Raw genomic sequence first — 17141 nt, forward strand, 5'->3', positions numbered from 1 at the left:
GTGAGATAGTAAAATGTAGAGACAATAGGGTAATACTGTATTTACCTGAGTATAAGATGACCCTGAATATAAGACAACCCTCCTTGTTTTAAGATGTTTCTCATGAACATTTCACAGATTCTAAATTAAGGTCATTTATTCCTTGTTAATTTTGATAATATGAGGAGTAATAAAATAGACGAAAGCAATTGTTTGCATTATTTTTATCTATAGTGCCTATTTTTATTTTAGCCTGTCATATGTCATATCACTATTTTTCATTATCACCATCATCATCATAACAGGACAGTAGTGCCACAAATATCTGGCTATTTCTCCTGAAGATGTTACAATTTCTGGGGTTGTGGTTGGGTGGGATTTGAGAAAAACAGAGCAGATTTTGTGTATATATTGATGAGATAATGTTCCTCTGTGTGTTGCTATCACACATATCATCTGCCTGTCACTTTCTCATTGGCTTTGTATCCACAATATTTCTGCATGGAATAGGTAAGTATGCCAGTGGCCCCAGTCTAGACTTTTAGCATCTCCTGCAGATTTGTATGCTATGTTGAGTAATTTTCCAGTTTTAAAGTCATTTCGATTCTAAGGACAAATGGATTAACTGCAGTTTAAACATGATACATGATCTTAACAGCCAAAGTACACAGAATAGATTTCCATTGTTAGCAACATGAAATTTGCTGTCTGCTAGTCACTCCCCACCCTCCAGTTATCGTAGTCCTCAGCCAAACTGATGTCACTGTCCCCTCTCCAATCCTTCCATAGTGCTATGCTTTAGCAATAGTGAAATATAGATGGCAATATCCTCTGGGGTACAGGTCATATGTAACAACAGAAACTAATACATAAATAAAAGGCTGCAATCATGATTCACTGCAGTTCTCGAACGTTTGCTCATCCAGTGATCTAGAGCCGTCTGGTTTTACTATCTCTATGATGAGCCTTTCTTGTGATAACAATTGCAGGCAGTTCAGTGTCATTTATTTTGTCTGTTACACTTCTAATTCTGGATTAATTTTCTTTCTCGTTTCATCTTAATTTCACCATCTTGCTGTAAAGCTGCTGATGTTTTTCCCCGATATTCTAATATGCAAAAACAACTGAATTTCTTATTTTCAACTCACTTGGTAAATCATTACAGTTTCTCACAAGCAGATAAAAGTATTGACTTGGGTTCAGAATCAAGTAATGGTTTTTGAAGGACTACATTTTCGCCTTTGAATGTTAACTTTACTTAAAAGCAGCAGAAATGTATGGTATATGTATGGTATGCATACATGTAGGACGACTTTCATTACAAACCTGTTCAAATACAACAAAAGTTTGTAAGTTGACAGAATCACTGTGTTCCACAAAATTGTCAATTTTTCAGCAGAGCTTTAGATTGTTGTACCGGCTAGTTTATAGTTTCCTATGTATCCCTTGCCAATTGCAGTGGTGCCAGATGTCAAATATCACGTGACTGTTCAATCCAGGTCAGTACTGTATTGAGTGCTTCGGTGTATTGGGAAATCTCTAGGCTATTCAAATGTAAGCATTGTTTACTAATCCCCATACTTTGGAATTCCTTGAAATAAATTTGTATGCAACGCCATTAGCTAAAGCTTCATCTGTAACCGTAAGATGGCCCATATATTCGTCTATTAAACTTCATAAAAATATAATAGAGGGAAACATTCCACGCGGGAAAAATATATTTAAAAACAAAGATGATGTGACTTACCATACAAAAGTGCTGGCAGGTCGATAGAAACACCAAAAAAAACACACATACATACACTCAAAATTCTAGCTTTCGCAACCAATGGTTACTTCGTCAGGAAAGAGGGAAGGAGACGGAAAGACGAAAGGATGTGGGTTTTAAGGGAGAGGGTAAGGAGTCATTCCAATCCCGGGAGCGGAAAGACTTACCCTAGGGGGAAAAAAGGACAGGTATACAGTCGCACACACACACATATCCATCCACACATACACAGACACAAGCAGACATTTGTAAACGCAAAGAGTTTGGGCAGAGATGTCAGTCGAGGCGAAAGTGCAGAGGCAAAGATGTTGTTGAAAGACAGGTGAGGTATGAGCGGCGGCAACTTGAAATCAGCGGAGGTTGAGGCCTGGCAGATAACGAGAAGAGAGGATATACTGAAGGGCAAGTTCCCATCTCCGAGTTCTGACAGGTTGGTGTTAGTGGGAAGTATCCAGATAACCCGGACGGTGTAACACTGTGCCAAGATGTGCTGGCCGTGCACCAAGGCATGTTTAGCCACAGGGTGATCCTCATTACCAACAAACACTGTCTGCCTGTGTCCATTCATGCGAATGGACAGTTTGTTGCTGGTCATTCCCACATAGAAAGCTTCACAGTGTAGGCAGGTCAGTTGGTAAATCACGTGGGTGCTTTCACACGTGGCTCTGCCTTTGATCGTGTACACCTTCCGGGTTACAAGACTGAAGTAGGTGGTGGTGGGAGGGTGCATTGGACAGGTTTTACACCGGTGGCGGTTACAAGGGTAGGAGACAGAGGGTAAGGAAGGTGGTTTGGGGATTTCATAGGGATGAACTAAGAGGTTACGAAGGTTAGGTGGACGGCGGAAAGACACTCTTGGTGGAGTGGGGAGGGTTTCATGAAGGATTGATCTCATTTCAGGGCAGGATTTGAGGAAGTCGTATCCCTGCTGGAGAGCCACATTCAGAGTCTGGTCCAGTCCCAGAAAGTATCCTGTCACAAGTGGGGCACTTTTGTGGTTCTTCTGTGGGAGGTTCTGGGTTTGAGGGGATGAGGAAGTGGCTCTGGTTATTTGTTTCTGTACTAGGTCGGGAGGGTAGTTGCGGGATGTGAAAGCTGTTTTCAGGTTGTTGGTGTAATGGTTCAGGGATTCCAGACTGGAGCAGATTCGTTTGCCACGAAGACCTAGGCTGTAGGGAAGGGACCGTTTGATGTGGAATGGGTGGCAGCTGTCATAATGGAGGTACTGTTGCTTGTTGGTGGGTTTGATGTGGACGGACGTGTGAAGCTGGCCATTGGACAGATGGAGGTCAACGTCAAGGAAAGTGGCATGGGATTTGGAGTAGGACCAGGTGAATCAAGTGAACCTACTGGCAAAAACAGAAAGAGAAAATAAGACGACAGAAAAGATTTCGAAATGCATGGGTCGCTTAGAGGAAGCCTTCTTGGTTACCCAGGCCTGCCAACCCAAAGTTTGGTATAGATTTATTGATGACATCTTCATGATCTGGACTCACAGTGAAGAATTTCCTCTCCAACCTCAACTCCTTTGGTTCCATCAGATTCAACTGGTCCTACTCCAAATCCCATGCCACTTTCCTTGACATTGACCTCCATCTGTCCAATGGCCAGCTTCACACGTCCGTCCACATCAAACCCACCAACGAGCAACAGTACCTCCATTATGACAGCTGCCACCCATTCCACATCAAACGGTCTCTTCCCTACAGCCTAGGTCTTCGTGGCAAACGAATCTGCTCCAGTCTGGAATCCCTGAACCATTACACCAACAACCTGAAAACAGCTTTCACATCCCGCAACTACCCTCCCGAACTAGTACAGAAGCAAATAACCAGAGCCACTTCCTCATCCCCTCAAACCCAGAACCTCCCACAGAAGAACCACAAAAGTGCCCCACTTGTGACAGGATACTTTCCGGGACTGGACCAGACTCTGAATGTGGCTCTCCAGCAGGGATACGACTTCCTCAAATCCTGCCCTGAAATGAAATCAATCCTTCATGAAATCCTCCCCACTCCACCAAGAGTGTCTTTCCGCCGTCCACCTAACCTTCGTAACCTCTTAGTTCATCCCTATGAAATCCCCAAACCACCTTCCTTACTCTCTGTCACCTACCCTTGTAACTGCCCCCGGTGTAAAACCTGTCCAATGCACCCTCCCACCACCACCTACTCCAGTCTTGTAACCCGGAAGGTGTACACGATCAAAGGCAGAGCCACGTGTGAAAGCATCCACGTGATTTACCAACTGACCTGCCTACACTGTGAAGCTTTCTATGTGGGAATGACCAGCAACAAACTGTCCATTCGCATGAATGGACACAGGCAGACAGTGTTTGTTGGTAATGAGGATCACCCTGTGGCTAAACATGCCTTGGTGCACGGCCAGCACATCTTGGCACAGTGTTACACCGTCCGGGTTATCTGGATACTTCCCACTAACACCAACCTGTCAGAACTCGGAGATGGGAACTTGCCCTTCAGTATATCCTCTCTTCTCGTTATCCGCCAGGCCTCAACCTCCGCTAATTTCAAGTTGCCACCGCTCATACCTCACCTGTCTTCCAACAACATCTTTGCCTCTGCAGTTCCGCTTCGACTGACATCTCTGCCCAAACTCTTTGCATTTACAAATGTCTGCTTGTGTCTGTGTATGTGTGGATGGATATGTGTGTGTGTGCGACTGTATACCTGTCCTTTTTTCCCCCTAGGGTAAGTCTTTCCGCTCCCGGGATTGGAATGACTCCTTACCCTCTCCCTTAAAACCCACATCCTTTGGTCTTTCCCTCTCCTTCCCTCTTTCCTGATAAAGCAACCATTGGTTGCGAAAGGTAGAATTTTGAGTGTGTGTATGTGTTTTTTTGTGTTTCTATCGACCTGCCAGCGCTTTTGCATGGTAAGTCACATCATCTTTGTTTTTAAATATATAAACTACATAAAAACATTGATCTGAGCAGGAATAGTTTAATCTGTGAATATAAGATGACCCCATATTCTTCGAATGACAAATCTGGGAAATAACTGCATCTTAATCAGCTAAATATGGTATACGGGAGAAGTGGGAGTCAAAACATATCTTCTGACCCTGGTTTATATTTTCCATTATTTCTGTAAACAGCTTAAGACAAGTACCGTAAAACCCCCTTTCAGTTACTTTCTCCAGCCTTGTCCAGTCTAAACTTAGTGCTGCAGGATTGCTGGAGACCAATTTGAATATACTGTATGGTGATAAATACTTGAAGTCAAATTGCAAATGGTAATACATTCTTTTTAAGGTGGCAAGTCATGAATAAAAGTAAAATTATTCTACCACTCATTACGCCAATGGCTGCCGTAAATTTATAGAGAACACCCACCAACAAAATTGAAAGAAATAAAATAGCAAAAGTTGATAAATTCTGTTGGAGTACCTTAATTACGGAAAACAACAGATGCAGCTTGTAAATAAATAAAAACTACAACAGCAAAATTTTCATTCAGAAAGAGAACAACTGTTAGAAAACAAGTCATTTAATACAGAAAAGAAAACTTTTTTTCCCCCAAAGACATTCATCAGCATTTTGCTTCTATGTGGTTTTGAAACTTGAGCACTGTTGAAGACAGAGATAGAAGCTTTCGAAATGTGGTGCTACAGAAGAATGCTGAAGATTAGATGGGTAGATCACATAACTAATGAGGAAGTATTGAATAGGATTGGGGAGAAGAGAAGTTTGTGGCACAACTTGACCAGAAGAAGGGATCGGTTGGTAGGACATGTTCTGAGGCATCAAGGGATCACTAATTTAGTATTGGAGGGCAGCGTGGAGGGTAAAAATCGTAGAGGGAGACCAAGAGATGAATACACTAAGCAGATTCAGAAGGATGTAGGTTGCAGTAGGTACTGGGAGATGAAAAAGCTTGCACAGGATAGAGTAGCATGGAGAGCTGCATCAAACCAGTCTCAGGACTGAAGACCACAACAACAACAACAACATGGAAGTGTGGCTTTAGATAAGGTTGACAAGGGCCAGCTGGGCAGAAAGAAAATACAATGAAGATGCTTTGAAAGGGGTCAAGGAGCAAATAAATTTCATAGCAACTATCCAAAAAATGAAAATTAAACATTTTGGACTTTAATATAGACAAAACAAGTTTGTAAAATATCCAAAAACCAAGGTGAGGCCAAGGGAAAATTAGTAAAAGATTTTTTGCAAGTAAAGAAGTTGTGAAGAAGGCAGCATTAAATAGAGAAGACTTTGCACTGACAAGGTATAGCCTTTAGAAGCTGATGATTCTTTACACTTTAGTTTAGTGTTTGTTTTACTGGATTTATTATAGTGTAAATATGAACGACAGCACCCCATTAACAGAACTAAAGTATATACATTGTTAGTTGTTTTCACATAATAGAAGTTCTGACTCAGCAGCCATAGTGTATCTGTCTTCCTAATTTTACATTTTTGGGATTGTTTAAGGGGTGTTGTGGCAGTAACAATGGACTTGATGCAGCTGGATGTCAACCAATGTCCTGACAAGTATTATGCACCAAATGCATTCAAGGGAACTCATAAATGTGACAGGAAAACATCCTATGTAAGTGTTTACATACTGTTGTTTCTTATTTAAATACAATTTATTATGAGTACTGACACAGTTGTATTATTTTTAGTGTGTCCCAATTCTTGGCCGTGGATATGAAACTGGAAACTACAAGTGTGAATGCCGTCAAGGTTACGAATACCCATTTGAAGATCAGATTACGTACTTTGATGGTCAGCTTGTAGAAGCTGAGTTTGGGAACATAGTTGTTGACAAACCAACCAGGTAAGAATGCAGTTCACACAAGTGTATTTCATTTATGATTATCCAATGCAAATATGTACACAATTCTTGTGTGAAACACGTGGCATCTTAACCCACAAAACCACAGCATAATTCATATTATTCCATTTAAATTGTATAGGTATGCTCTGCTTCTTTTATATGTCCACACATATATACTGAAGACTTTTGGCACACACACAAAATTTTTCTTAGAATTGTATTCGCTCGCTTTATGATGTCTGTGTCAGCCAGTCTTTCCTTCCCTTCCTCCGTCTGTCTACATGTTATGGTCCATGCAGATCCTGTCTCCAGCCACAGTCTTATTTACCTGATATGTAAAATCCAAGTTCTGGCTGTTTTTTAACTTTCCGTGATTGTTATCAGTATGTTAGGACTATGTGAGGAAATAGACTTCCTTTACACCAATTGTCACAAGCCACTTTTGATAGCTCCAAGTGGAACTAATAGTTTCCATAAAGTAGTTAGACCACATGTCAAACCTGATAGGGACAGCTTCACAAAGTAGATGAACAGCGTTTTGTTGGCAGGACACTTAGAAGATGCAACAGATCTACTAAAGAGTCTGCCTACACTACACGTGTCCATCCTCTTTTGGAGTACTGCTGTGTGGTGTGGGATCCTTACCAAATAGGATTAACAGAGTACATCGAGAAAGTTTAAAGAAGAGCAGCACATTTTGTATTATCCAGAAATAGAGGAGAGAGTCACTGACATGATGCAGGATTTGGGGTGTCCATCATTTAAACAAAGGCAGGCATTTCTCGTTGCGGCAGAATCTTCTCACAGAATTTCAATCACCAACTTTCTCCTCTGAATGTGAAAATATTTTTTTGATACCAACCTACATAGGGAGAAACAATCATTAAATAAAATAAGGGAAACCAGAGCTCACAGGGAAAGGTATAAGCATTCTTTTTTCTGTGTGCTGTCCAAGATTGGAATAATAGAGAATTATTGTGAAGGTGGTTTAGTGAAACCTCTGCCAGGCACTTACATGTGATTTGCACAGTAGCCATGGAGATGTAGACATAGAACACACACACACACACACACACACACACACACACACACACATTCTGTGTTCAAATACAATGGATATTCTCCACAAGGGATTAGCACAGCTTTAAAGAGGAAGAAATGTAATCACTCACAAGATCAAGGGGAGAAGGGCTGCTAAACTCAAAGGCATTCTTCCCATATGTCAGCAGTATTTTGTTGAAATTAGGCAGAACCATAAAGAAATATGTTAAAATTATCTGACCATCTACAAAGACCAGTTTTCTTCTCAGCTCAATAAGTATGATCCAGGTTTTCGGAAGGCTAGAGTCAATGGAACACCATGCCAATGTGGCAAAACTTGCATTGGTCATACTACACGCACAGTATGTGAAAGGTGCTTGGGAAATGATTGCTGAACTCATTACTCACAGCCCAGTAAGAAAATCACCAATTATTTGTATAAACTTAACACTGTGCACCAGCCCTCTTGAGATTAAAACACTCATCTGAAGATGATTGCATGCTTGTCTACAAAAATATCATTGCAAGATGTTGAAGTTATTTGGCTGCAATTCTGAAACCTCATGGAATACTCTTTATAGCAGAAAAACTCTAAGAATCACATAGCCTCACCTTAATGTTTTATTGGTACCTGTGCATATGGGGTAATGTGCATTCACTGATCCTTGCCTAATGTGCGTAAAGGTTTTACTTTTTCTGCTACAGCATATTACACAATATCAGAAGAGAAATTTTATCCTCTGCTTAGATTTTAATTTATGAGAAAGTTTATTCTGAAATAATTGTCTTCCAGTTCACCAAACTCCTGTAATGCCTTTTCTTCCAAAGACTCTTTCATTTTGGAAACTGAACAAAAGTCATAATATTCTGGCCACCATTCAGTCAAAAGTCTTCGCTTTCAGTAGAAGAAATATAAATATACCACATATACACATATTGTTTGTTAAGCAAATTATTTTGAAGTTTCTTAACAGTTTGATATTCAGGGCATATAGTTGAATATTATGAATGTTGTATACTGAATCACTGTGGGCATGATTAACATACTACCTATATTCTTGTTTTATTCAAAAATTGTTCAGGACAAACCCTGGCAGCTCTTATCACACAGCGTTCGGCAGCAGGCATACATATCCAGTCTAAACTGTAACCTTATTTGACTGTTCATTACTTTTTTTTCACATTACTGTTCATATTGATGTTTTGTGGCACAGGTATGACATGTTTAACTGTCGTTTGGCTGGTGCAGCAGCTTTGAGCGTCAGCATATCTGTCCTCCTTTTGATGGTGGTGTTGCCACACATTGTCCAGCGATAGCCCATAGTTTACACCAGTGTACCACTGAAGGAAGATTTACACTAGGGATCAAGAACCTTACTGTACAAAATTGAAAAAAAAAGATACATATGTTATTTGTTGTATAATATGAAAAGTAGTATTTTATATGTTAACATGTATGTGCAAACATTCCCATCACTTTTCCTTTATCTACTTAAATATGAATTTCATTGAATTTTTAATGAACGCACATTCCATAACTATATTTCTGCAGTGTGATGTGTTGAGTTCATACATGAAATTTGCTAGTTTTAATTGTAGTTTTTTTACCATTTTATGTATTTTATGCCTTGGCTTTAAGAAATCAGTTATATTATTTTGTGTACCTTTACAATGACATTTCTGTTATATTATTCGGGGAATCTATGTTTGCTTTTCCCCCCAAAAAACAAGTGAAGAAAATACTGTGAGCTGAACATTGTACTTTCACCTATCTCAGGTTATTAGTATGGAGGGACTGAACTATAATAAAAGACAAATGTTGGCAATTTTTATTCATAAGCCATCACAGAGTGATCAATGATCTGAAGTTTTACTAATTAAAAGCAAAAAGAAGACTTGGTTGTAAGGTATTTTTAACCCAAAGAGTATTCCAAGGTTATGTAACTGGCAGCTATTATTTTTTTTATTAGTTGGTTAATTAGATTGCGAAAAAGCATTTTAGAATGTACAAAATACTTTGTGAAATATCTGTATGTGTTGAAAGTGAAATGTTATAATTATTATTATTATTATTATTGTATGCTATTGTTTTTATATGAATTTACTGATTTGTAATTATGATATTACATTAAATCCGTCCATTACATCACTTCTGCAACTGCTGAAGTAATAGTATTACTTCCTAAAGGAAGATAATTATATTTTGACATTTATAATTGATTTACAGTGTTTGTAATTCTGTAGATTCAGTTAGAATATTTGCATTACTGAATTTATCCAGTTACATTATGATCTTTATTGTGAAATATTTCTGTCCTGTAATCAGCAATGATAAAGCATATTTTTGATGTAACCATTTGTTATAACAAGATAAAATTATATCTATACTTTTTATAAGAAATTCTATTGACTTCTTTTGATGATTTATATTGGTGAAGGAAAGCCTATGAAATATTTTCCAAATAATTTAAAACATTGATAAATAAAACAAATAGCATAAAGCTTTTCTATGGAAAAACCACTTTGGATCACTTGACTTTCATAATATGACAGACATCTGCCCAGCTTGTGTTCTTTGTGTTGGATAGAATGTTCCATCATATTTTGGGTGTACATCTGGAAAATATATCTGTTCCAGATGTTCGCCTGAAAGATTATGGAGTATTTGCCTAAATAAAGCCAGGGATGATATATCACAGTTCCTTCACTTTGTAACTAGGTAAAGGTGGATGCCAGTATCAACACACACAGCATTGCCTGTGTGCCTTTTGTAGGTCTATTCCTTGAAAATTGATGTCCAAATGTGAATTACTCATGACACACATACTACCTTGGTAGAATTGTCCTGTGTGTTATTTTCTCATAGCAGTTAATTAAAGGTAGAATGTCTCTTCATCCCCACCTCCCTTTTGAGGTGATAGAGCAAATTAACACTGTAACTTCAGAATGTAATCAGTCCTCAGATTTTAATTTCAGAAAAGCCTCATCCACGTGGAATTTCTGCTATAGTACAAGTAACAGTTGTATCCTCAAAGTTACTGTTTCATTAAAAATTAATATAATAAATTATGCAAGTTTCTGGTATAAATTCCCATATTGGGACTGTATTGATACTCACAGTGTAACATTTACAAACCATACTTAAATCAAGATAACAATTTCCAGGGATAGCATCTTCCAAATGTTGAGCATCATGTAGAGTGTTGAGCCACATAATGGTGAACAACAAGACAGTAATGTTAAATATCTCCACAGTCCACTGGCAACACAGACTTTTTGTCATTAATGTTGTTGTTGTTTGCTGCTGCTGTTATTCAACAAATGTGTTAATTTCTGTCCTCCGTTGTGATACTAATGAATAGGGATGAATGTGTTTTCAAAGCACAGAACATCTAACAAAATAAACAAACTCAATAAATGTTTGTTAATAGTTTGATGGGTACTTCAGTAAAGAAAAATGAAGAAGTATTTTGAAGATTTTGTCACAGGGCATATGAGAAATGAAGGTTTGGAAGGTGACTGAAGTCTACTGTAGAGGATAGTATTTCAATCTGGTGACGTTAGCTCGCCCGAAATTTGTAATTATATGAGTGACAAATTGATTTTAGTATGGTGTTAAGTGATTGACCATCAACTTCTATGGGAAAAGAAAGTCATACAAGGAAAAAGTATTTATATGCCAACAAATTTTGAAGGACATATCAGCAAACTTTTCCACTGCTCTAGTTGTGTGTGTTTCCATTTGAATCATGGAATATACTGCATGATGTTCAAATGTATGTGAATTCCTAAGGAACCAAATTGCTGAGGTCATCAATTCCCAGACTTACACACTACTTAAACTAACTTATGCTAAGAACAACACACACAGCCATGCTCAAGGAAGGACTCGAACCTCTGGCAGGAGGGGCCGCACAATCTGTGACATGGCGCCTCAAACCGCATTGCTATAAATGATCATAAGTGATGAACCTACTTGTGGACAATAGATTTCTCATACGATTTTACATGAAATAATGAAGACATGTTGCCTTCAGCTCAATTCACAATTTTTATGTGAAGTACTGAAAATAGCAATGTTAAGACACATACAGTGTTTCTTTAATGCTTTGATGTTACACTTCTTTTGTCAAGTGATCTTTCTCTCCCCACGACTTCACATCAGGTGGATCTTTCTCATCCTGGAGTCTGAGTAATCTGCCACTAATTCCCAGCCTTCCGAAATATATCCCTCCATCCTTAATGAAGGAACTTACAGTGTTGATAACTAGGAACATATTTTTCCCCACTTTTGCTCTGTCTTACCAGCAATACAAGATTTTTGTCTTTCTGGAGAGAAAACTAAGGTCACTGGCTCCCTTTGTCCTCACAACAGACGTGTTCTTCTCATTCTGAAGCCCAAGGAACTGGCCTTCCCTTTCTTAGCTTCCCCAATATATTCCTCTCTCTTCCTCAAAGATGGCACTATTAATACCAAAAGCTTTTATAGTGTACATACTTCTATGTGTGCCTCAGTGGCAGAACTGAAAGTTTTCCTACTGTAGGTAAGTACTGGCCAGCAATCCAGTCTCACTAATAGTGTTATGACAAACATCAATGCCCTACCCTGCCCGAGTGATAGTTGTCTACAGTACAGTATTTTATTTTAGCCATTATGAAATGTAAGTTTCTGTATGACAGACATCTAAAATTCCTTATGTAAAGTAGATTTTCATATTTCTATTTCTGAGCGTATACAAGGCACAAAATAGCAGTAAAGACAAAATGTCCACATGTTTGCATTGAAATGAATTTTCTAGAACATTGCAGGAGCTCTCTTACACACAAAATTATTTAAAAAATCAGTATTGTCCCTAAGTAACTATTATTTTATCATCTTAAATACACTAGTGAAAATTTGTCATTTTCAAAGACTTGATGTAGCAAACCCATACCCTACAAGGGTGAAGTCTTGATTCAATGTGCCATGCTACAGTGTAGAAACCAAGTACTCAAAATGAGAAAGCTGACCCCATGACAACTCTGACTGATTAGGTGAAAGAGTGAGCAGTTTTGTGATATAAATTAAATTTTAATTGTGATAAATTTTCATTAAATGACATAGTACACCCAGAAGCAGTTCATGGGCAGCTTTAGAGCCATATGTAGGGTACAAAATGATGTGTCATCACTTGGCAGATATTATAAACCATTTTAATTCTTCTTGCATTGTTAACATTCAAAAAAATTTTTTTCACAAACTTTTTCTGGTTGTGTCAGACAAAATTACTGGAGGCAGTAACAACACTGGAGGAATGTGGCATGATTCATGTTATATTGGAGCATAGAAATTATTATAAAACATAAATTTAAATATAAAATTTGGAACAAACAACTACCCAGTGAGGGATAACAGAAACTGCATGTTTTGATCACTGAAATTCTGCCACCAAAATAAAAATGTGGAGCATGAGGCAAAATGTTTTTAGTAAGAAGTCCAGTGTACAGGAGCAAAAAGGAAGAAAAGTGCTGCTGATGATAAAAATATTCAGTTTGCTCTTAAGTCAACTTGAGACAGCCAGATCAAACATAGCAGAGAAAAAAGTGCAAACAAAGGTCAGAATTCAGTTCATACAAAATATAGTTATCGGATAGAGGAGAGAAAACATTAGGTTTCTCAAAGAATTCCTGAATTAAATTTTTGCCCATATCATTATGCTGTTCTGTTTTTACATTTTAAGCTATTAATCGGTACAAATAAATAGACCTTTACAACCTCCTAATCATCTAAGCTTTCCCTGGCATAATCTAGTATATTTTGTATAAGTCTAATAATTTGAAATTGATACTATCACCTCCTCTAAAAAAAAGGAGCTTATTATAAATAGTCTTCATGGGTTTGCCGCCAGATGACATTGTGCAAAATCCACAATATTTCCTCGGAGCAACTGTTCGACATCTTCACATGGTTCAACCTTGCTGGTGGCTAGGTAACAGTCATACCTAGCCACCAGCAAGATTGAACCACAGTTGCTCCGAGGAAATATTGTGGAATTTGCACATCATCACCCGGCAACAAACCTGTGAAGACTATTAACAACATACCCACTGGGAAAGCTTGAAGAGTCACAGGAGCTTCTTACTTTGTAAATGTCTTCTATATATTTCCTGTGACTGATTTTAGTTATTTATGAAAATTCTCATAAAATGTTCATGGACAATAATACTATGTAAATATGCATTCACAAGCTGAAACTATGTGTCATATTAAGCCAGTTCCACTAGTGGCATTTTTGTAACTTGAACACAAAGTGACATTACTTTCATCTGTATGAATTCAGTTACTGAATCATTGGTTATACAGTCTGGAACCAGTTCTGACCCCCAACAAAATCAGTTATCAAGAAGTATTTTGCCTTTGGTTCTCTTGACAGATGTGTTGCAATCTTTTTGCTCACTATCTCATTGTAGCATTCTGTAAACAAACTGGAAGGTGATGTTAGTGAAATAACACACACCCACTGTGATTGTCTTTGGGCTTCACGTACTATGATAAAGATACAGCAGTTCTGAAAAACTATTTATGTGTAATTCAAACAAACGAGTATTTGTTGGCTAGTACCTTGTGAATGTACACACACTTGGCAGTTTTTGACCTTTGTGGTAAAAGCAAATACATCAGTTTTCCATGCCATGCAAGCTACTAATTTCCAGTTTAAATTTGTTCTACGAAGTAGGAGTTGATAAGAAAAAGAAGTTCTTATTTATTTTCAAAAAACAATTAGGTTTTGTTTTCCAATGGTCAAGACTCTTGTGTGTATGAGCAAGTAATGAGATTTTGCAGCAGCAAGACCAACTGTTTCCACCCAAAAACAAAACAGAATAAAATGAAGAATTTTAAGATCTTTTAAACCTATCAAATGTCATTTTACGACTTGATGAATCTGTTACAAAGCTCTCAAAAACTCAAATGTCACAATAGAATGTACAATGAGTGTCAAGAGGAATAATTTTTAATTGCTACCAATGCAGCAGAGTCTTCCTGGTTATCCAAAATTGTGTGTCAATGATAGTAATGACTGAGTATTGGCAATACTTCTTAGTGAATCAATTTTTTTTTCAAAACTGGGACTGCTGTCAAGTGTACAATGTGCGAAAGCCCCAATCCTGGTTCTAAGTGTACAATGTGCGAAAGCCCCAATCCTGGTTCTAACTTTTTTTCAGTGTGAAGACACTGTGTATTTAAAGTAATGTGATCGTGATGGGTGCTATTCACACAATAGATTTGTCATTCACATCACAATTTTTATTCAACATGACCATAGCTGTTAAGTCCCATAGTGCTCAGAGCCATTTTTTATTCAACAGAAGTTGTTTGCATTCTTCCAAACTTATAGTTGATGTCCCCTGTGTTGGACCACTAAATTACTAAAAAAAGGTTTTTGAAGTTTTCCCTAAGTGTACAACCTGTCATCAGCAGTTGTATCATTGAGGTGTTAACAGTGCTTATCTACACAATGGCACATTACCAAGAACAGTGTGAAACCCAAGATTAAACGTAGTAGAATGCTGTTAATGAATTGTCCTGAAAGGAAAATTGTATGATCCATTCATATTGTTGCAGTGAATTAACACAAGTTTCTGGATTAATTTCAAAAAATAATGAAATCAATGACTGGTTGATGTTTTAGACAGATGGCTAAAAATAGCGCATGGCAATATTTGACGAGCGAATATTACAAGGGACAGCTTGTGGTAATTGCATAAGTTTGCCTTTGAGATATACTGATCAGAAAATCACTGAGGTGCTGTAAAGGTCTCGATGGAAGTCGTTCCTCTGACGGAATTGCCTTTCTATCGTGGACGCACACGGCATAAATGACATTAAAAACACATGACCTTTAGAACATTGTTGATATTTCGTTTTCCCCTTCAGTCGCACATAATCTGAAAGGTTTGGAGGTGCCTGCTATTGCGACGACTTACCGTGGATGTCGTCGGCGGGATGGTAGCCTGCGCAAGGTAGTCGCGCTGTTAGGTGGATGTTGCGCCTACGCGCAGCATCTTCACTTGTACACGGCGCGGCGTTTCGCCAACGAGTGTTCCACATGCACCGCCGGCAGCAGTTGCAGAAAAACCGGTCCGCGTGTGCAAACTGAACGCACCCTCTTTCGCGAATTCTGCCCGCGCCCCCTCCGAGCCGCTTCTGAGCGCGCGATTCGCCTTCGGCCCGTGGGAAGGGCGCACTGGCCGGAAGTCGGTGCACTGGGCCCAGGGGGAGGAAAGACGCGGGAAGCTGCCTCACATCCCACCGGACCCCCGCCCCCCGCCAAGTGCACGTCAAACAGGCCAATCTCTGCTGCGCTGTTCACTCTCTCGCTTCGAGCAGGATTGCACATCTCTCGTAGGACAGTGTTTCTTTTTTAACAAACTACTTCTATGACATTTTTAGACACTGAGAATGGCATTACGTATGGATACAGCATCTACATCTACAGTCTGCGAATTAATGGAAAGTGCTTGACAGGTGGTACTTTCTACATGATACACAAGGAGCGTGGGAAAAATGATTGCTAGTATGCTCCTATTGACATCTTCTTCATATGTACGCATATGAAAACTTAGGAGCTCCAAAATATAGATTTTATCCTGTAACTCTTTCGGATTTTGTGACTAGATTACCACGAGACCAGGCGCGGCTCGTGGTTTCTATACGGGGGAAGGCTGTGGCATTTATTGATCAGAGCCAACATAGACCTCGGGTTACGCTACAGATTAGTCTGACGTAAACAACTAAGAATTCAGGGGGAAGGGGTGGGCAGATCACGCTCTACCCATAATTTTACGTACTGTATCTTCTATAATCAGGTATTAAATATCATTAGAAGCTAACTTCGTGTTAAAATCTTTGGTTAGTGTTTTTATACGTCATTATTGCATTTTCTGACACTTTGCAGCAAATCATATGAAAAGACGCGTTTCGGAGAGATCTTTAATGCGGGTCTGGAAGCACCAAGTTCTTTCACTTTCATCCTATGGCCGTGTTCCAAGTTTTTACCTATTAATTTGCACACTGAATTCATATTGCGCTTGTTTCACACTCGCGGTATGTTGCAGGTATTCACCAGCAAGTAAAACTCACTAAAATCCTGCAAAATATACTCCGAAAAAGAAACTTGCTAATATCACACGGTATCAACAAAAGCAGTCAGCATCAGCAAGCAAGGAAGGTAAAGTAACGGGACAAATTTCGCGCGTTTTGTCCTCTAACCACTTATGAAACTCTCGCTAGATGGCAGTACTGGTACGTTACTGTAGTGTAGTGCACTCTGGCGGGATATTTGCAAACTTATTCTAAATGTGGATAAAATAGCCAATAGCAGAAACAAAACAACTATGTAAAACATTATCAAAACAATAATACTAAATGTCGATTAATGACGCATCGAAGCGTAGTAGAGATATGCAGAGACAGAGATTGGATAGCGAAGTTTCGGCCACTCTACATTCCTTTATTACATCGATAGTGGAACCTGAAAAATATGTGGTGGTTGGTACGACACCCTTAGGCT

At 38.7% G+C, this 17141-nt stretch overlaps 1 protein-coding gene across 1 annotated transcript in view; it reads left to right on the forward strand.

The window, feature by feature from the left end:
• The window catches only part of LOC124776257, a 62520-nt gene extending 53473 nt beyond the window's left edge, over positions 1-9047 (forward strand). The window contains exons 12-14 of the mRNA XM_047251140.1: positions 6201-6318; positions 6395-6549; positions 8805-9047. Of these exons, the coding sequence (XP_047107096.1) occupies positions 6201-6318; positions 6395-6549; positions 8805-8907 (376 nt within the window). The 3' untranslated portion in view covers positions 8908-9047. The remainder of the gene's footprint in view (positions 1-6200; positions 6319-6394; positions 6550-8804) is intronic.
• Positions 9048-17141: the final 8094 nt, after the last annotated feature.

Source organism: Schistocerca piceifrons, chromosome 2, assembly GCF_021461385.2.
Source record: "Schistocerca piceifrons isolate TAMUIC-IGC-003096 chromosome 2, iqSchPice1.1, whole genome shotgun sequence".
Lineage (NCBI taxonomy): Eukaryota > Metazoa > Arthropoda > Insecta > Orthoptera > Acrididae > Schistocerca > Schistocerca piceifrons.